An 18,473-nucleotide genomic window follows, 5' to 3' on the forward strand; every position below is an offset into this window, starting at 1 on the left:
CTTTATGCATGCATACATCATCAACTCCCATCATGAGAGATAATATCTTGTGCCTTCTCGTGTCATTAAACAAATCATATTTTAATGTAAAGTACAGCCTTCAAAAAGTATGCAAACAAACTGAATGTCAGCGTAATTTCTATTGGCCTGTACATGCATAAATCAACAACTTCTGTTATGGAAGCAAATGATGTGTGCCTTTTCATACCACCAGCTTCCATTGTGTTTGCACTGAATGAACCATAACAAAGGAATAAAGACAAACAACACTCTCACCCCAGAAAACAACAAAATTCATTTAGGTTTGAAATAGGATGGCAGCAGAAAATGTAAGAGATAAAAATGTTAGCATGCATATTATTCATACATAAAAAATTTTGAATATAGTGTCTTCTGATTTTTTTCTTATAACACCATACCTGTAAACATAAACTAGACAATGGCTGTTATTTTAAATTAAGATTATACAAATTTAAATAAAAGGTGCATAAGTTCAATGAATTGCTGTAGACACAATAAGAGAAATTATTATACTCAGTCTGTGGAAATGGAAATGTGTTTTAGGAAAGTACACAACCATATGGTGAACAGGCCTTTCCTCTTGCGTAATCATGGTCTGTGGAAGTAGGACATTGTCAGCAATGGTTAAAGGCAACATACATTCCTTTTTAGAATTAAGGCACATTATGGGAGGTAGTGTTAGCCAATAAATTTAAGAAGGACTACAAGGCCAAAAATAATTGAACATGGCATCAAACTTTGCGTAATGGCTTCTATTCAATCCTATGTTGATTTTATTATGTGACTACCAATGAATGGGATCAAGGGATGAGTAGAAAAGCTAGCTAATATTTAACTGGTCAGATGCTGCTAATGTAACACCAGTTAAAAAAAGCAAATGTAAACAACTTGTTTCCAAGACAAAAATATTAAATATAAGGTTACAAAAATAAAAATGGCACATTTTAATAATGTCCAGAAGAAGCACATAACAGCATGCTTAGCTCATGCACATCATCCCCGCACTCCTGTGGAAGTCTTCATATCCTTGTGGAACTCTGATTAGGAAGGTGCTGAACTCATATCATTGGGTGGGTGTAGCTTCATCGTGTTGAAGTAGGACACCACTTGCTGTGGAACTTCTGCCAACACAGACTGAGCTAAAGCTTCTTTGGGTGCCTGGAAAGGGCAATTATAAACTTAATGTTAGCTGTAAAAAAATGAGAACTTTCCTATAACCACATTAAAATGCTTCAAAAACTAACAAGATTATTACTACTTAAAGGAAACTGCTGCATTTGCAGTCACCAAAAATCAGAAGCATGGCATCAAACTATTTGCTTGGTCCTCACCCAAATGCACTTGTACCATACAGCTGAAATATAAATGTATATTACACACACACACACATGCACGCACACACACAATTATACACAGATACAAAGATATACATTTATGTATTACTGTCTAGCTGAACCCTGGAAAAAATGTAGAAAACAGATTAAGTAAAAATACATGTTTCTGTGTGTTTTTTTAATTTGTTTTTAAAAATGCATGTATATTATTTTATTTACTTGTTAATCAGTTAAGCCCCTTAGGCAAAAAGGAAGATGTGGCACTGTCCTGTTAACTAATTTGCTCACAATCACACAATCTGTAAGTAGAGCTAGAAGGAAATCATGCACAGGACTATAATATGAATCTCATTAGCAGCTCATATCCCTATTGTGCCATATACAAGAGACAGATAGATAGATAAATGTCATACTGAATGCGTGTGCTTGCCATAGTATTAGAGAGTACTGTGGCCTTAGACCTCAATTAAAATGAGCAATGATTTTTCACATTTATGGTACAAATACTGCAGTTGTCCATCTGGAGTATATGGTCAGAACTCATTTAGTATCTGATTCAAAGGACTGCGGTAAACAGCAGGACTATCATCAGAAAGTCTATACGTATGGTAGTGTGATCTACCTACCCAATGCATTTGTCATTTATTTTGTTAAATTAGGGTAGCCAGTGAGCAATAATGCATACATGGAGACATGCTTATTTGTGAATAGTATCAAGAAATACTTTTTCCTTCCCTAATACAGTACACCTGCAGGCACTACTGAGTTTTCACCAAGTAACAGGTAAACTGCCACAGCCATTGTAATCCTAAACCACCGAATGCCTACTGTTTTTGTTAAATCAAAGTGTCAGTACAGTAAAAGGAATGTTTTCAGCACCACAAGGACATAGAGAAGGCATGTAATCAAATCTAAAACAAGAAAGACACAGCAGACTAGTCACAATGTAAGCAAAGATTAATTCTGAGAGCACTGTACTAGTAATAATAATATGCATTTTATACCCACACTTTTATAGCTAATGGGCCTTTGAAAATATGGTTTTGTTTTGGTAAAATAACATTTTGCTTTTCTCATATCCAGGATGACATACCACCAGTTTAATACAATGTTCAAAGATCTTTGCAAGTAAGATAGATGGCAACATACACTGCATATAAGGACAAATTTAGATGGTTGTACAGATAGGGTCTACTACAAGTGCCAGAGTCCCAGACACCTGAAGATAAACATCTTGCAGCCACGGACTCTGGCATCTTGTTGCTCACATGGCTGGTTGTTCACACTCAAACTCGACAACAGGTTTAGGTGAGGTGTGGCAGCTATACAGAGAAAGTCAAGCTGTTGCATCTTGCCTGAATAAAGTAGCCAAGTTCAACAAGTTAAGTCCATCAGCTGTGGGGAGGGAGTGGGAGAGGGTGGGAGTGCAGTTCAGGCAGTTATTTGGGGCGGGGTCTAGATTCAGTGAGGCACAGCTTTAGGTTTAGGGAATTGGGGGGGAGTTTAGGGTTAGGGAGCAAGATGGGAGTTTAAGTTTATGGCATGCGGGCAATCAGTGACTTTAGGTTTAGGGTGCAAGAGAAGAGTTTAGAGTTAAGGAATAGGAGTAGAGTTTTAGGGTTAGGGAGCTATCATAGCCTTATGGAGTGGGAAGTGGAGTTTTAGGGTTAGGGAGCAATCGAGGACTTTAGATTTAGGGCAGGGGAGTGCTATGGTTAGGGTTAGGTGTGAGCTTTACAGTTAGATTTACAATTCTGGTAGGGATCTGCAGTTCATTTCTGTCAGGTTGTGGGAGGGCTATGGTAATAAACTAGGACTCCAGTAGTGGGAGTTAGGGCATTTGCCATTTAAAACAAGTATCAGCAGGTGTGTTATGAGCTGCAGTAAGTGAGCACCTATAGTAGACCCACATGGATGTAAACTGCACACTTCTCCAGAAATATGTGGTACAAGTAAGATAAACTCGTTGTTCCATTTAAAAAGGGCAGCTGAGTAAGGAATGTACTATAAAAGTAGATTGCTGATATTGTTTTTGTCTTCATATTTTCAGCATTCATCACAGTTGTGATACAACCTCTTTCAACTTATTTCCACCAGAATGATACCAACCAATGGCTAAATTAGGAAAACAGGATCAACTATGTCTGTCTGTCATAGTAAAGAATGCTGCAGATTACCATATCTCTTGAATATGGCAGCAAAAAAGGCACCCATATTGGTACATAGGTAGTTACCAGGCATGTATTTCAGGAGACCAGTTAGGAGTCTAGCCCAATTTACCAATTGCCACACAGTACTGTGTGGTTAAGTGACTTGCTTAAAGACACACAGTAGATAAATGGAGGCTGAAGGAATCAAACCCTGGACTACAAGACACATTTCATTAATAGCTTATAGCCTTAATCCTTAGGGTAATGTGAGTGCATTGAGCCCTAATCTTATCAGAATCCCTAAATCTAACAAATATAGAATCTACAATGCTAAAAACCAAATGAAAACAAATTTTGAACAACAAACATTTATGGAAAGCTGATCTAGTACTGTGTTCAGCATCTTTTCAGCTACCACTAAAAAGCACTCAGGAGGACCAAGACAAGTTAACTCTTAAACAGTGTATTGCAACATACTATGAAGTAACATATCAAATAATCAGAAACCTACCCTATTTCCAAAGGACTGGCAACAGCTAGACTTCTGCTAAGTTTCAGTGAAAAAAAAAATCTTCAAATTCTACATTTTCCTAACAAGACAGGACAAGGTATTGTCACTTAAGCACCCACACTAAGTGCTCTTTCTGGTTCATTCTCCAAACTGCACTTAAGTTTAGCATAACAGACTAACAAAAAGCTCAGCTAACTAATCATGGGGGAAGACAAGGACAGTTACACTGAAAAGCTAGAAAGAAAATAACCTAATGTTATGCTGAGCTCCTCACACAATTGTATTTCCGCCATTACTCAGAAGCTGCTGTGTTCCTGACCCACTTGGCCATTGGAAAACTGGGTACTGCCCAGAACTCCACCATACGGTAGACACTCAACTGCCCAAGGCTAACCGGCCTGACAGAGTGCGGCTGCAAGGATAGAGTCTCAACCCCATCGCCAGCACGAATTTCTGACTAAGGTACTGCCCAGAACTCCACCATACGGTAGACACTCAACTGCCCAAGGCTAACCGGCCTGACAGAGTGCGGCTGCATGGATAGAGTCTCAACCCCATCGCCAGCACGAATTTCTGACTAAGGTACTGCCCAGAACTCCACCATACGGTAGACACTCAACTGCCCAAGGCTAACCGGCCTGACAGAGTGCGGCTGCACGGATAGAGTCTCAACTCCATCGCCAGCACGAATTTCTGACTAAGGTACTGCCCAGAACTCCACCATACGGTAGACACTCAACTGCCCAAGGCTAACCGGCCTGACAGAGTGCGGCTGCACGGATAGAGTCTCAACCCCATCGCCAGCACGAATTTCTGACTAAGGTTAAAAAATAGAAACTGTTACCTAAGAAACCTAACTGTCGACTAGCCAACTAGTGGGTTCAAACACAGCAGCCAACCCAATACAATCTTTTAACTTTAACCCAAATCTGGTAACATCTCTCCAAATTGGGTGAGGAGAGCCTGAAATTACTGCAGACTTGTATAGCTGTTACAAAACATACAAGGTCTCAGCCAACTAAACTCTGCTATCTCTGAGATTGGGCTGGCCAAGAATGGGATTGCCCTCCCCCCTCTGACATCAGGAAAGTTACTTATCCCCCCCCAGTTTCCGCCATTACTCAGAAGCTGCTGTGTTCCTGACCCACTTGGCCATTGGAAAGCTGGGTATGTCTCATATTAATGCTGTTCTAGTGTTTGTTTGTGTAAAATTTCACCAGCGACTGTAAAATTCTGTCTATATTGTTGTAATTTACTATATGGTATTGGAGGGTTTTGAATGATCAATCTATGCTTTACTGTTCGCACCCAAACTTAGTAACGGCGTGTTAACTGAATGCGAGTACTGAACAGATACTGCCAGCATAAGGGAATTGAATTTATATGCTACAAGAATATATCTGCAGACATAACTTAGCGTTTTTAATATAACTTAACCTGCTAAGTCTATTGTACTAAACTTGGAAAGCTGCTATGAGTGATTTGTTACCCGGCTCTGCACTGTAGCGTGATTCCTATGCACAAACAACTGTTGCAATATTTTTATAGTACATCTCTGCCTGGACTTACAAATTCTGAATTAACTGCAATAGCGACAGGAAGAGGAATGTGATGTGGTAATCTATCACCAAGTTTTCCGTAGCATCGTGTGTAGCTAACATAATTCTTAACATACTGCATCTTCCTGGCTCTATCAAGTAGCGTACCTATAGAACGCCATTACGCTACTAGTGTCGCTAGATTAACAGCAACTACTACTCCTTAAATTGCCTATGTTTTACTGCACCGAAGTCCCTCTTGAACGCCAATAACAAGTCTATTAGCTGTATCTTACATTTACTTTAAATAAGTGGGTAATATGTAACGAGATATTCTAACTGAAACGCTGCTAACGTAGTGCACTGTATTGTCTATTTAGGTACTGCCCAGAACTCTGCCATACGGTAGACACTCAACTGCCCAAGGCTAACCGGCCTGACAGAGTGCGGCTGCACGGATAGAGTCTCAACCCCATCGCCAGCACGAATTTCTGACTAAGGTTAAAAAATAGAAACTGTTACCTAAGAAACCTAACTGTCGACTAGCCAACTAGTGGGTTCAAACACAGCAGCTAACCCAATACAATCTTTTAACTTTAACCCAAATCTGGTAACATCTCTCCAAATTGGGTGAGGAGAGCCGGAAATTACTGCAGACTTGTATAGCTGCTAAAAAACATACAAGGTCTCAGCCAACTAAACTCTGCTATCTCTGAGATTGGGCTGGCCGAGAATGGGATTGCCCTCCCCCCTCTGACATCAGGAAAGTTACTTATCCCCCCCCAGTTTCCGCCATTACTCAGAAGCTGCTGTGTTCCTGACCCACTTGGCCATTGGAAAACTGGGTATGTCTCATATTAATGCTGTACTAGTGTTTGTTTGTGTAAAATTTCACCAGCGACTGTAAAATTCTGTCTATATTGTTGTAATTTACTATATGGTATTGGAGGGTTTTGAACGATCAATCTATGCTTTACTGTTCGCGCCCAAACTTAGTAACGGCGTGTTAACTGAATGCGAGTACTGAACAGATACTGCCAGCATAAGGGAATTGAATTATATGCTACAAGAATATATCTGCAGACATAACTTAGCGTTTTTAATATAACTTAACCTGCTAAGTCTATTGTACTAAACTTGGAAAGCTGCTATGAGTGATTTGTTACCCGGCTCTGCACTGTAGCGTGATTCCTATGCACAAACAACTGTTGCAATATTTTTATAGTACATCTCTGCCTGGACTTACAAATTCTGAATTAACTGCAATAGCGACAGGAAGAGGAATGTGATGTGGTAATCTATCACCAAGTTTTCCGTAGCATCGTGTGTAGCTAACATAATTCTTAACATACTGCATCTTCCTGGCTCTATCAAGTAGCGTACCTATAGAACGCCATTACGCTACTAGTGTCGCTAGATTAACAGCAACTACTACTCCTTAAATTGCCTATGTTTTACTGCACCGAAGTCCCTCTTGAACGCCAATAACAAGTCTATTAGCTGTATCTTACATTTACTTTAAATAAGTGGGTAATATGTAACGAGATATTCTAACTGAAATGCTGCTAACGTAGTGCACTGTATTGTCTATTTAGGTACTGCCCAGAACTCCACCATACGGTAGACACTCAACTGCCCAAGGCTAACCGGCCTGACAGAGTGCGGCTGCACGGATAGAGTCTGAACCCCATCGCCAGCACGAATTTCTGACTAAGGTTAAAAAATAGAAACTGTTACCTAAGAAACCTAACTGTCGACTAGCCAACTAGTGGGTTCAAACACAGCAGCCAACCCAATACAATCTTTTAACTTTAACCCAAATCTGGTAACATCTCTCCAAATTGGGTGAGGAGAGCCTGAAATTACTGCAGACTTGTATAGCTGCTAAAAAACATACAAGGTCTCAGCCACCTAAACTCTGCTATCTCTGAGATTGGGCTGGCCCCGCTCCGCTTCGCCCTCGCTACGCTCGGGCTCGCTCCGCTCCCCACCCTGCCCCCATATCTCACCCGCCCCCACTACCTCTAGATTTATAGCCACTTGGCCACTCCCACTTCCTCTCCCACCCATCTTACTTCCTCTCCCACACACACCACCCCCTCTCACCCTGTCACCATGCCTAGGCCAGCAGGGATAATAATCCTATTCATCCTACCACTCATTGCTATACTCTACCTCCTAACAAGTTATGAACACCTATCATTATCAGGCTTCCACTATCCAAATTATCACACAAACACCCCCTCCCCTCCACTAATAGTTGAATTCTACCATAACAAAACAACCCCCAAAACAAAAAATCTCATAGAACCTTACCTTAATAAACAACACCAAATAACTTTAAAAACAAAACAAGGTCTAAAGATACTAATCAAAGTCCTAAAACTAATAGCTTACCTGAGGAAAAACATCACCAAAGACGGGGACATCCACCCCAACCCAGGCCCTACCAGCTCTATAGAGCCCACCAAACATCCACTCTCCCTTAGACCGACCAACACCCTACTTATCAGTCACCTAAACATAAGAAGTCTGAACAATAAGGTACATAACCTTCATGCCATGCTAGAAACCTATCTACCTGACATCATGTGTCTAACTGAAACATGGCTTAAACCATCAACCAAAGACAATCAGATAATGTCACCTGGGTTTAACATACTCAGAGCTGACCGTATAAAGAAAAGGGGAGGTGGAATAGCTGTCCTGTATAAAAATACGCTAAACATACTAACTAACCCCAAACAACCACCGCAGGTTGCTAACGCTGAAATATTAGCTCTGATAATAAAACTAAATAAACTAAAAAGTGTAAACCTAATAGTTATCTACATACTCCCAGGGAACAATATTGAAACTCTAAAAGCCATTCTAAATTGGATAGACAACAACTATCTACAAGAAACTATTGTCCTGGGAGATGTCAACATTGATTGGAACCAATGCTCCGCACAGTCCAATCATACCCCCTTATATCTCCATGGTTTCACTCAGATTATAACCACTACCACCAGACTAGGCAATAACAAGCAAAAAGAAAGCATACTTGACTGGATGCTCGTCAAGGAGGACCCCCAAAAATATACTCCAGGAACTCTCCCGAATGATCTTAGTGATCATATGCTTACATACATTTTGAAAAATAATACAACCAATGCTAGGACGCCAGTGTATAGAACGATCAGAAACAAAAAAAAATTCGACCCAATTAAATTTAACACGGAACTTAAATACTGCAACTGGTCAAGATTGAAATTCCTTCCCATAGATGAGGCAGTCTCACATTTTAATGAAACATTCCTCACAATACTGGACTCTCATGCTCCAAAAAGGGTATCTAGAATCAAATCCCACATAGCACCCTGGCTAACCACAGAGACCAAAGCCAAAATAAATCGCAGGGACAAAGCATGGACCATGTGGCGTACCACCAAGTTACCATTAGATCGGGTCATCTTCCAGCAAATAAGAAACAAAACTAAAAAGGCCACCGCTCTAGATAAGAAAAACTACTTTCACCACCTACAAAACAAAAACCAAAAGAACCCCCAAAAATTCTGGGCAGGATTGAACAAACTTCTCCAACCAGGAAAATCCACCACTCCCACCCCAGAAACTCTATCTGATAAGAACCAAGAAGAAGTAGCTAACAACTTTAATACATTCTTCACCGAAACCATTCAGTCACTAGCTAGCCAGCTACCTGCTCCCTCCACCACCCCCAAAAACACCACACCCAAATCTCCACTATCATTCAATCTACAACCCATATCTACCACTTACATTCGATCCCGACTGAAAAAACTAAAGCCAACTACCCTCTCAGCTGATCTTCTACCAGCAGAATACCTGCAAATTGCTGCAGATGTCATTGCCTACCCCATATCAATCTTAATAAACAGAACCATTACTGAGTCCACAATCCCAGCAATATGGAAAATATCTCACGTCATACCTCTTCATAAAGGTGGAACGTCCACTGAACTTTCTAACTATAGGCCAATAGCCATTTTATCACCACTTGCCAAAATAATGGAAAAGTGTGTGCATAAACAACTAATGTCCTATCTCATCCATAACAAGCTACTAACTGAAACCAGCACAGCAGGAAACGGAATGGAACCAGCGTTTTTTTGAGCAATCCAAATTTATTGAAGTAAAACAAGTAAACCACAAAATGATAGATGAAGTTAATACCGACAAGTGTAAAATTCTATTCTTCACTGGAAAACAACGTAAAAACAGTAGTATAATCCAATAAGTCAAGCGCTTTCGCCCGGGCTCTCCTGGGCTTTTTCAAGATACTTTTGCTCTGCAACCTGTGTCCTTATATACCACCTGGTTGCTTAGTTAATTATCTAAGTGTTTCAATTAGGACTTTTTAAGGAATTCCTGTGGTTAAAGTTGTATTCCTTTTGTAAAATAAATTATGTTAAAATTCATAAAATGTTTTTTAAAGGTTAGAGAATTGATAGATGTTGCCATTATTTTGCAACATGTTTTACATTCTTTAACCCATTCTCTCTATTGTGAAATGTTTTACTTATAGTAAGGTTAACGTTTCTGTGATGAACTAAAATAGTTTTTTTTTACATTGTATTGGGCTTCTTTGTTTAAATAAGCAGCAGCAAGCATTGTCAAGGGTTTATCATGAATAGTATTTACCATCTTTTAACATTGGGTCAATTTTATTACACTAGTGTATTCGCATTTTATGGAAATGTACTACTTTTTATTCTTTGTTTAAAATTATTCGTTTTTATCTAATTGTAAAATATTAGATTTTATATCTACATCAATTTACTATAATTGTTATGCATACCAATATATAACCCTATGAAGTTATATATGCCCATTTTGTAGTTTTAATTTTTTACTTTTGATATGTATCTAAAATATTAAATAATTTAAAATTTTAATTGTTAAAATATTAAATAAATAATAAATAATAACTTGATAAATAATAAATATTTATTTGTCTATTTGATAAATATTTAATAAATATTTAAATAAATGTTTATTTGTTTAATTTACTTCATGTGGTGGTAAATAAATATTAAATAATTAATAAATAATTATAAGTTACCTATACTACACTTTGTTTTATATAAATAAGTAAAAAAATCCAAAATTTAAAATCATAAAACCATTTAAAACCTATGTTTCTAGTGCCTAAGTGTTTTTACATTAACATTGTTCTGTTATAGTTTTGCCCTTCTCTGTTTTAATACACTACTTATGCTGACCTGTTCATTCATCCCTGGTGCTTTTGCAGCATTCAGCTTAATTTGCCAAACTAGTTCCCTGTATTCCAGGGATGTTTCCCAGTCACCCCCTCTAATATCATTTTTTACCTGTTCAAGTACTAAGAATTTTAAATTCATTTGTTTACATATTAGAGAGTGTTTAAAGAATGCATTTGTTTCTTTCTTTGTTTTAATTTCGTAGGAATGTTCATAAACTCTTCTTTTTGATGTTCGTTCTGTTTTTCCTACGTACAAAGATAAACAATGCTGACATATTCCTAGGTATATTATGCCCTTCGAATTACAATTGTAATGTCCTAGTGAATATAGCCCTATCTTTCTTGACTTGAAGTATAAACCTGTATCATTCAACATAAAAGTACATTGATTACAAGCCCCACATTTGTAGGTACCCCTCATTGATTTTGTATTATTTGAGTTGTTACCTATTTCTTTTTCGAACAAATTTTTAAGGTTATTATTCTTCTTCCTTATAAATTTTGGTAATGTTGGAATCATCTTATTAATTTCCAAATTGTTTGATAATATTGGCCAGTATTTTGAAATAATGGCTTCTATTTCTTTGTTATCACTGCTGGAAGTGTATGCAAATGCTTGATTTTTATATTCTTCTTAGTTTTCAATTCTTTTTGTGTTGTTCGTTATTTCAGTATTTAAGAGTGGGGCATATTTTTCATTCCTTTTTATTGAAATCTCATTTATTACAGCATTAATCAAACTTAAAGGGTATTTTTTCTCTAGGAAAAGGGTCTTTAAATATTCTATTTCTGCTTGAAATAGATGGTCTGTACTACAAATTCTTGATGCTCTAATTAATTGGCCTTTGAGAATACTCTTTTTTTGAAAGTATGGGTGACTGCTGTCGAAATGTAAAAACATGTTGGAGTAAGTACTCTTTCTATAGACACTAGATTCAAAGTTATTGGTTTCATTATTTTTCATTAAGTTAATGTCTAAATAGTGTAATTGGTTAGAATTAATTTCATAAGTGAATTTTAAAAATTTCGTAGATTCATTGATGTAATCTATAAAATTAATAAAATCATAGTAAGTACCTTTCCATAAAATGCATATGTCGTCCAAAAATCTTTTGTAGTGGACAATATATTGGACCCAATTTGGTACAAAAATAAATTCCAGTTCCCAATGGTGCAAGACAAGATTTGCATATGCTGATGCACACGGTGTTCCCATGGCTACACCCTTGTTTTGTTTAAAAAGTTCTCCATTAAAAATTAAAAAATTGTTGTTTAAAATGATACCCATAAACTCCACTATTAACTTAATGGTGTCGCCATTAAAGTTCGTAAGCTTGACTAACATTTCATTAAACCATTCAAGCCCTATTTCATGTGGGATACTTGGAAATAAGTCAACAATATCAATGGTAACCATAAATTGGGTTTCTGCAAAAAACTCATTTTTTATTCCTTTTAAAAATTCCCATGAGTCTTTGCAGATACATTCTAATGATGTTATGCATTTCTTAGTTATATTGTCGATGTATTTTCCTAAGGGTTCCGTGATGCCTTTAGCTCCTGTTACTATCGGCCTAAATTTTAGAGGTTGTAGGCCCTTATGAACTTTTGGTATTCCAAAAATAATAGGAGTTAGTGGTTTTTGTACTAGTAGGTAATTAAAGAGCTGTTCGTTTATTGCTCCTTGCAGAAGGTGATCTTTTAGGTAGTACTTAATTTTACTGTAGGCTATGTTTCTTTCGTTTATGGAGATTTGTGTATATTGTTCTGTGTCATGCAACATGTTGTGAATAAATGTTTCATATACTTGTTGGTACATAAGCACTACCCCACCCCCTTTATCAGTTTTCATCACTCTTATTCTCTCTTTTTTCAAAAATGTTAATAGCCTATTGTATTCATCTGGGAAATTATTAGATTCTTTGTGTTTACTTTCTCTGTTTAATTTTCTAAATTCATTCTCTACTAATTCCTCATATATCTTCAGTGAAGAGTGTAGAGGGGGGTTAAATGTGCTTTTCCTACACAGACCTTGTTGCTTATTTTGCATATTACCAAAATAAATACTTAGGTTTAATTGCCTCATAAACAATTTTAAATCAATAATAGTGTTAGTAATATTTATAGAGGTGTCAGGTACAAAATGTAGTCCCTTTTTAAAAAGTTCAAAAAATGTTTCATTAATTTCCACCTCTGTAAAATTGTATATGGAGAGGTTGTCTTGTTTTGCTATTGTGCATACATGGGCAGCTGTGTGGATATTCTTATCTTGGTTTTCAAGGTCATTTGTTCCCATCACCCCAGAACTGTCAGTAGTTATCTCCTGAATCTGCTCCACATTTGCATTGGCTGATTCACTTCTCGATTCACTTGTCTTCCTGGTACTTGCTGAAAAACCTGCTTGTTACCATAATTACTTTTTTGTGCAAGCCTTTCACTCCTTCTGGGAACCTCTATCCATTCATTATTCTCATTCCCATTAATTTCATTGTTGGATACTCCCTCCTGGTAATTTGGTCTTATTGAGGCAATTCTACTTTTTTTATTAAAACAATATGCTGTACCATTTTTATATTCTTCTAGATCTCTTTCCAGTTTTTTTATTTTCCTCATAACTACTCTGTTACAATGATCATCTACCTCTTTAAATGCTTGTTCATAATCACGCTTTACCCCACTAAAATTCCTGTTATTTATTATACTTTCATTTAATTTGTCAATATCATTCAACAGAGCTGCAGCCTTACTTTCATAATCATTGATCATCAATTTCAACAGTTCTATCCCTGTTTTGTTGTACCTGTACCCTGTTTGTGCAGAGCAAAAGTATCTTGAAAAAGCCCGGGAGAGCCCGGGCGAAAGCGCTTGACTTATTGGATTATACTACTGTGTTTACGTTGTTTTCCAGTGAAGAATAGAATTTTACACTTGTCGGTATTAACTTCATCTATCATTTTGTGGTTTACTTGTTTTACTTCAATAAATTTGGATTGCTCAAAAAAACGCTGGTTCCGTTCCGTTTCCTGCTGTGCTGGTTTCGTACAAACCTGGAGGTTGTCCTGCATTGTTCTTGGTCGCTTATAAGCTACTAACTGACTGTCAGCATGGATTTAGACCCCATCATAGCACGACTACTGCCCTTCTCTCTTTTACCGAAAAAATCAACCATCATCGGAACAACAAAAATATCTCCTCTGCCCTCTTTCTAGATATGTCGAAAGCCTTCGACATGGTAAACCACCAGCTTCTTCTCAAAACCTTAGAAACCTTACACCTAGACACCCATGTCCTAAACTGGTTTCAGGCCTACCTCGTAGGCAGACAACAAGCAGTTATGTGGCAGAACAAGCTTTCATCCCTACTACCAAACAGCATAGGCGTACCCCAAGGGTCCATATTAGGACCTCTTCTCTTCTCAATATTCATAAACGACCTGCACTCAGCCATCCTCGACGCCACCTGCATCCAATATGCAGATGACTCTACTCTCATCTGTTCCAATCCCATACTTGACAACCTTCTAAAAACCACCCAACACTGCTTTACTATAGTTGAAAATTGGCTAACTGACCATCACCTCATATTAAACCCAAAAAAACCCAACTACTTCTCTTTCACCCAACTAACCCAACACCTTTCACACAATTTACTATCCAATCCAATAATGGAACTATTATCTCTCCTACTACCAACGCTAAACTACTAGGAGTAAATATAGACAATAAACTCCGATTTGACACCCACATTAACCAAACTATTAAAACGGTAAACAAAAAACTAGGGTCTTTATATAGATTAAAAACCTTCCTAACTCCAGCCGCTAGACTAGCCACTGCCCGCTCACACCTTCTATCCACCCTACTATATGCCTCCCCCATTCTTACTAACCTTAACAAATCAGACCTAAATCGTCTCTCCACTTGTTATAACCACATTGCTAGATTCATCACTGCCCTGCCCTATAGAACACACCATTGTATTAACCTGAAAAAACTTGACTGGCTAGAACTCCCTAATCTTCTCCTGAAATATCAACTTTTAGAAGCCTTTAAAATCCTGAAACACCCAGAGAACACCCCTGCTCTAAAAAACATACTAACCCCCTACACCAACCTTAGTTCTCTACGCTCATCTGACAAACTCCTAATACAAACTAGCAAGGCCCATAACATAGGCGGGGATAGACTGTACTCTAATGTTATTGGAAAGGTGTGGAACTCTCTTTCAAATAAATTAACGTCTTTACCATCACTAGCTTTATTCAAAAAAGAACTTGAAATCCACTTTAAATCGCATTGGATATGTCCTTGTATGAACCCAGACTAAGATTACCATGAGCAACTCTGCATAGATATGGGCAATTTTTGTCCTAGTCAACCAAGGGTCTACTAACCTGAATACAATGAATGTAATCAAATGTAGCTTCTACTGCAGCACTGTTATCTCTCTCAAAACTATGTATGTGTTTTCTGTCTTTTTGTCTTGTTGTCTTTCTGTCTTTTATTATATGTCATTTTAACCTTGTTGGAGCTTTTCTCCCCGGGACTCTGCTGAAAATGGACATGTATCCAGTCGGACTATCCCGGTCAACAAATGTAAAATAAAAAAAAAATAAAATATTATGATAATTATTTACCTAATGTTTTGCTGGAGAATCCAAGAACAAGAAGGGAATCACATGAAAAAAGGGAATCACTTGTCAGCATATGATGAACCACAGCAACCACAACAAAACCCAAACAACACATATACTTAGAATACACATCTAACATAATGGTCCATCAAAATGAAATGAAAACCCCACACTGCATCCCTTCAAATGTCAGCAGCAGGGACATCTCCAAAAAAGCAACCAAGGAAGTGGTGGTTACAGTACAACAAATGCTGGCTTGTCTGGAAGTGTGTTTGTCTGTAGAGTCAGGACAGCAAATAATGAAACTGAAAAGCTTATTAGCAATAGCTTGCTTTGAAACTGGAATACTCACTTGGTTCTAAGAAAAGAAGAAAAAAATGTTAAGTCCTATCCTAGCAAACTAGACCTATAACTGACTATGACGATACACTGCATTCAAAATAATCTTTACCGTGTTCTGAGGGTGCAGGTAAGAAGACAGCATATGAGTTTGCTAACAACACTCAGCATAACCTTAAAAATAAAGGAGGTGGTAATGTAAAACACAAGTCAGCTTTGTGAAAAACTGGAACAAGTTCATAGAACACAGAAAGAACCCTCCAATTTGAACTGATAGCTCTCAACAAAACTCCTTCAAATTATTATCTTCAAAGGAATGACATATTCTGATTCAGGACAATGCTTAGTAAGAATTTCAAAGCAAAATGTAGATCCCAAAGTGAGATTTCTTCTTCTGGAAGTCTCAGATGAATAATTCCAAAAGCATAACTGGAGGATCTCATGCAAGACACACAGAGAGCTAAGCAGATGACTTTTATAAGGAATACATCAGGCCTTGGCGAGAATGGTGAGAGAAATCATCTTGACTGACTGGGAGTTTAACTTGACTATGGGACACACCTTTAGACTGGCATCAAAACAGAGTATTTTTCATTTAAACAGATACAGTTTTCTAACAAAGGTCTTTCTAGCGTTATTCAACATTTTCATAACATCCACAGAGAAATCTGAGTTTTTACACACCAAAATATTAGCTGACAAAGTGATGAATGTGAAGGGAGAGTTAAGCTGGGTGTCAGAAATTTCCCATTCTGTTGTGAAAGGAGAGCCTCTCTGAGAGGTAAATGAAGACACTGCAAGATAAGTCAATGAAGACAAAAGAACCATGGCTGCCTCATTCAGCCATTAAGAAAATATCAAGGTCATTTAAAAGTCTTTTGCTTAACTGTTGTTAACAGGAAATTCCTGAAATATTAAAAGAAAAGTATACAGAAGACTGCTCCAGTCCAAAAGGAAGGCATACTGACACCTCATCAAAAATAGTCTGACTTGAGACGGAGACCTTGTTAGCATGAAATATAAAAATTTACATTTAAAATTACTTAATTATTTAATTTAAAAAAATGTTTAAAACATTTAATAAGTTAAAACATGATAGACTTACGGTTAAACGCCTGAATGCCGATAATAACTGGATGCAATTGGTTTGAATTTATGGCTTTATTTATTTTATTTACGCCTCTTAAAATGTTCTTAATTAGTTTCATTATTTAATTTTAGTTGTCACTGTTGTAATTTCTCCAGAAATTTTCTCCTGAAGTGCCAGTGACTTGTTCTGAATAAAGTGTGGTGTTTTTCGATGTTCTGTTTACTAAAATTTTTTATTTGCATAAGCCCTGTACTCTGACTGAATCCATAAGGTTTCTCAATCTACAGTTCAAAGCATTTGATATAAGAGTGAGGGATGAATGGGGGAGGTCAAATGGGCATTGCTGCTCTGAACAGTGTCTTCCCACCATTTTATTACTTTGAGAAGGCATGGTAGCAAGGGCTCCTGTTCTACGGACTGTGTCATTTGATTCCAAAGACTTTTCAAACACTGCTGAAATTACTTCAAGTGAAGTTCTGTCTGATGAACCATCAGGAATCTTGTAAAGACAAGTCTTCCAAGACAGTTGCACAATGAGTAAGAGCTTAATTTTGGCTCTCCCAGTCTGAAAATAGAAACTTAGCAGAGAAAGCCATTGGGCCTACATTTCTGGGTAGATTTCAGTAAATGGCTAATAAGTCCACTACTTGGATACCAGGAAAAAAGAAATATAAAGGACCTAGAGGAAAATTAGCTATAAAAGGTGAAGAAAAAGACACACACTGGGAGAAATACTACAGCAGCTCACCAAGAAGCAGTGCAAGCTCCAGGCATGACTTCCAGTAACTTAGAGGAAAGTATAAAGCAGCTGCACACAGACTTGGTCAAAATAAATGAAACACTAAGGGAGTATATCAACACAAACAATAAAAAGCTGGAAAAAATGAAAGGTTTAAACAGATATTCAGATAAGGTGACAGAACTGCTAAACTCAGAGGATGAAATGAAGAAAAGGCTGGCTGAATATGAGAATGCACAAGAAGATATGTTTAAAAAATATAATAGAACTGGAGGACAGAGCATGTAGAGAAAACCTGAGATTTTCTGCTGTATCCGAGAAGCTGGAAGGAACAGAATGTATTAATTTTATGAAAACACAAATAAGCAACTAGACTGATATTCCACAACAGGATTTGTTAATTGAAAGGGCACTTCATATGTATGCTCTAAATTGTGTCTATATTATTACTTCGAAAGACCTTTATGCCAAACAACTCTCCATCAACACAAAACCATTGAAATTCACTTTCACAAATAGCGGCATTTTTCCCAGGGCACTATAACAATTGCCCCTTACCACAACAGAACACATACTACATTAAATCAAACCCACCCAAGTAGGGAGCTTCACCTCCCACACCCCCCTAACTATATATACCAACTCTGAGATTGCACTATATTGGGGAAAGGGGCAAAGTTGTGGAGTTGGCCAACTACTTCCTTACCCTGGGAAATATTCCATGATTCATGGAAGTGAATTTCGACAGTTTTGTGTCAATGGAGAAGTGTGCGACATACAGGTCTTTTGACAGAGCAATACAGACTCCTCCAAATCTGGTTACTAGAAAACAACCTAGACCTTAAATAGTAGAGATACAGTCTTATTGGCAGG

General features: G+C 37.5%; 1 protein-coding gene across 1 annotated transcript in view; it reads right to left on the bottom strand.

Annotated features, from left to right (window-relative positions):
• Positions 1-275: 275 nt before the first annotated feature.
• The window catches only part of CPNE3 (copine 3), a 1,265,161-nt gene continuing 1,246,963 nt past the window's right edge, over positions 276-18,473 (bottom strand). Inside the window, exon 17 of the mRNA XM_044065780.1 lies at positions 276-1,179. Coding sequence (XP_043921715.1) covers positions 1,063-1,179 — 117 coding nt within the window. The 3' untranslated portion in view covers positions 276-1,062. The remainder of the gene's footprint in view (positions 1,180-18,473) is intronic.

The sequence above is a fragment of the Protopterus annectens genome, chromosome 3.part0, assembly GCF_019279795.1.
Source record: "Protopterus annectens isolate FY-2018-M chromosome 3.part0, PAN1.0, whole genome shotgun sequence".
NCBI classification, from domain to species: Eukaryota; Metazoa; Chordata; order Ceratodontiformes; family Protopteridae; genus Protopterus; species Protopterus annectens.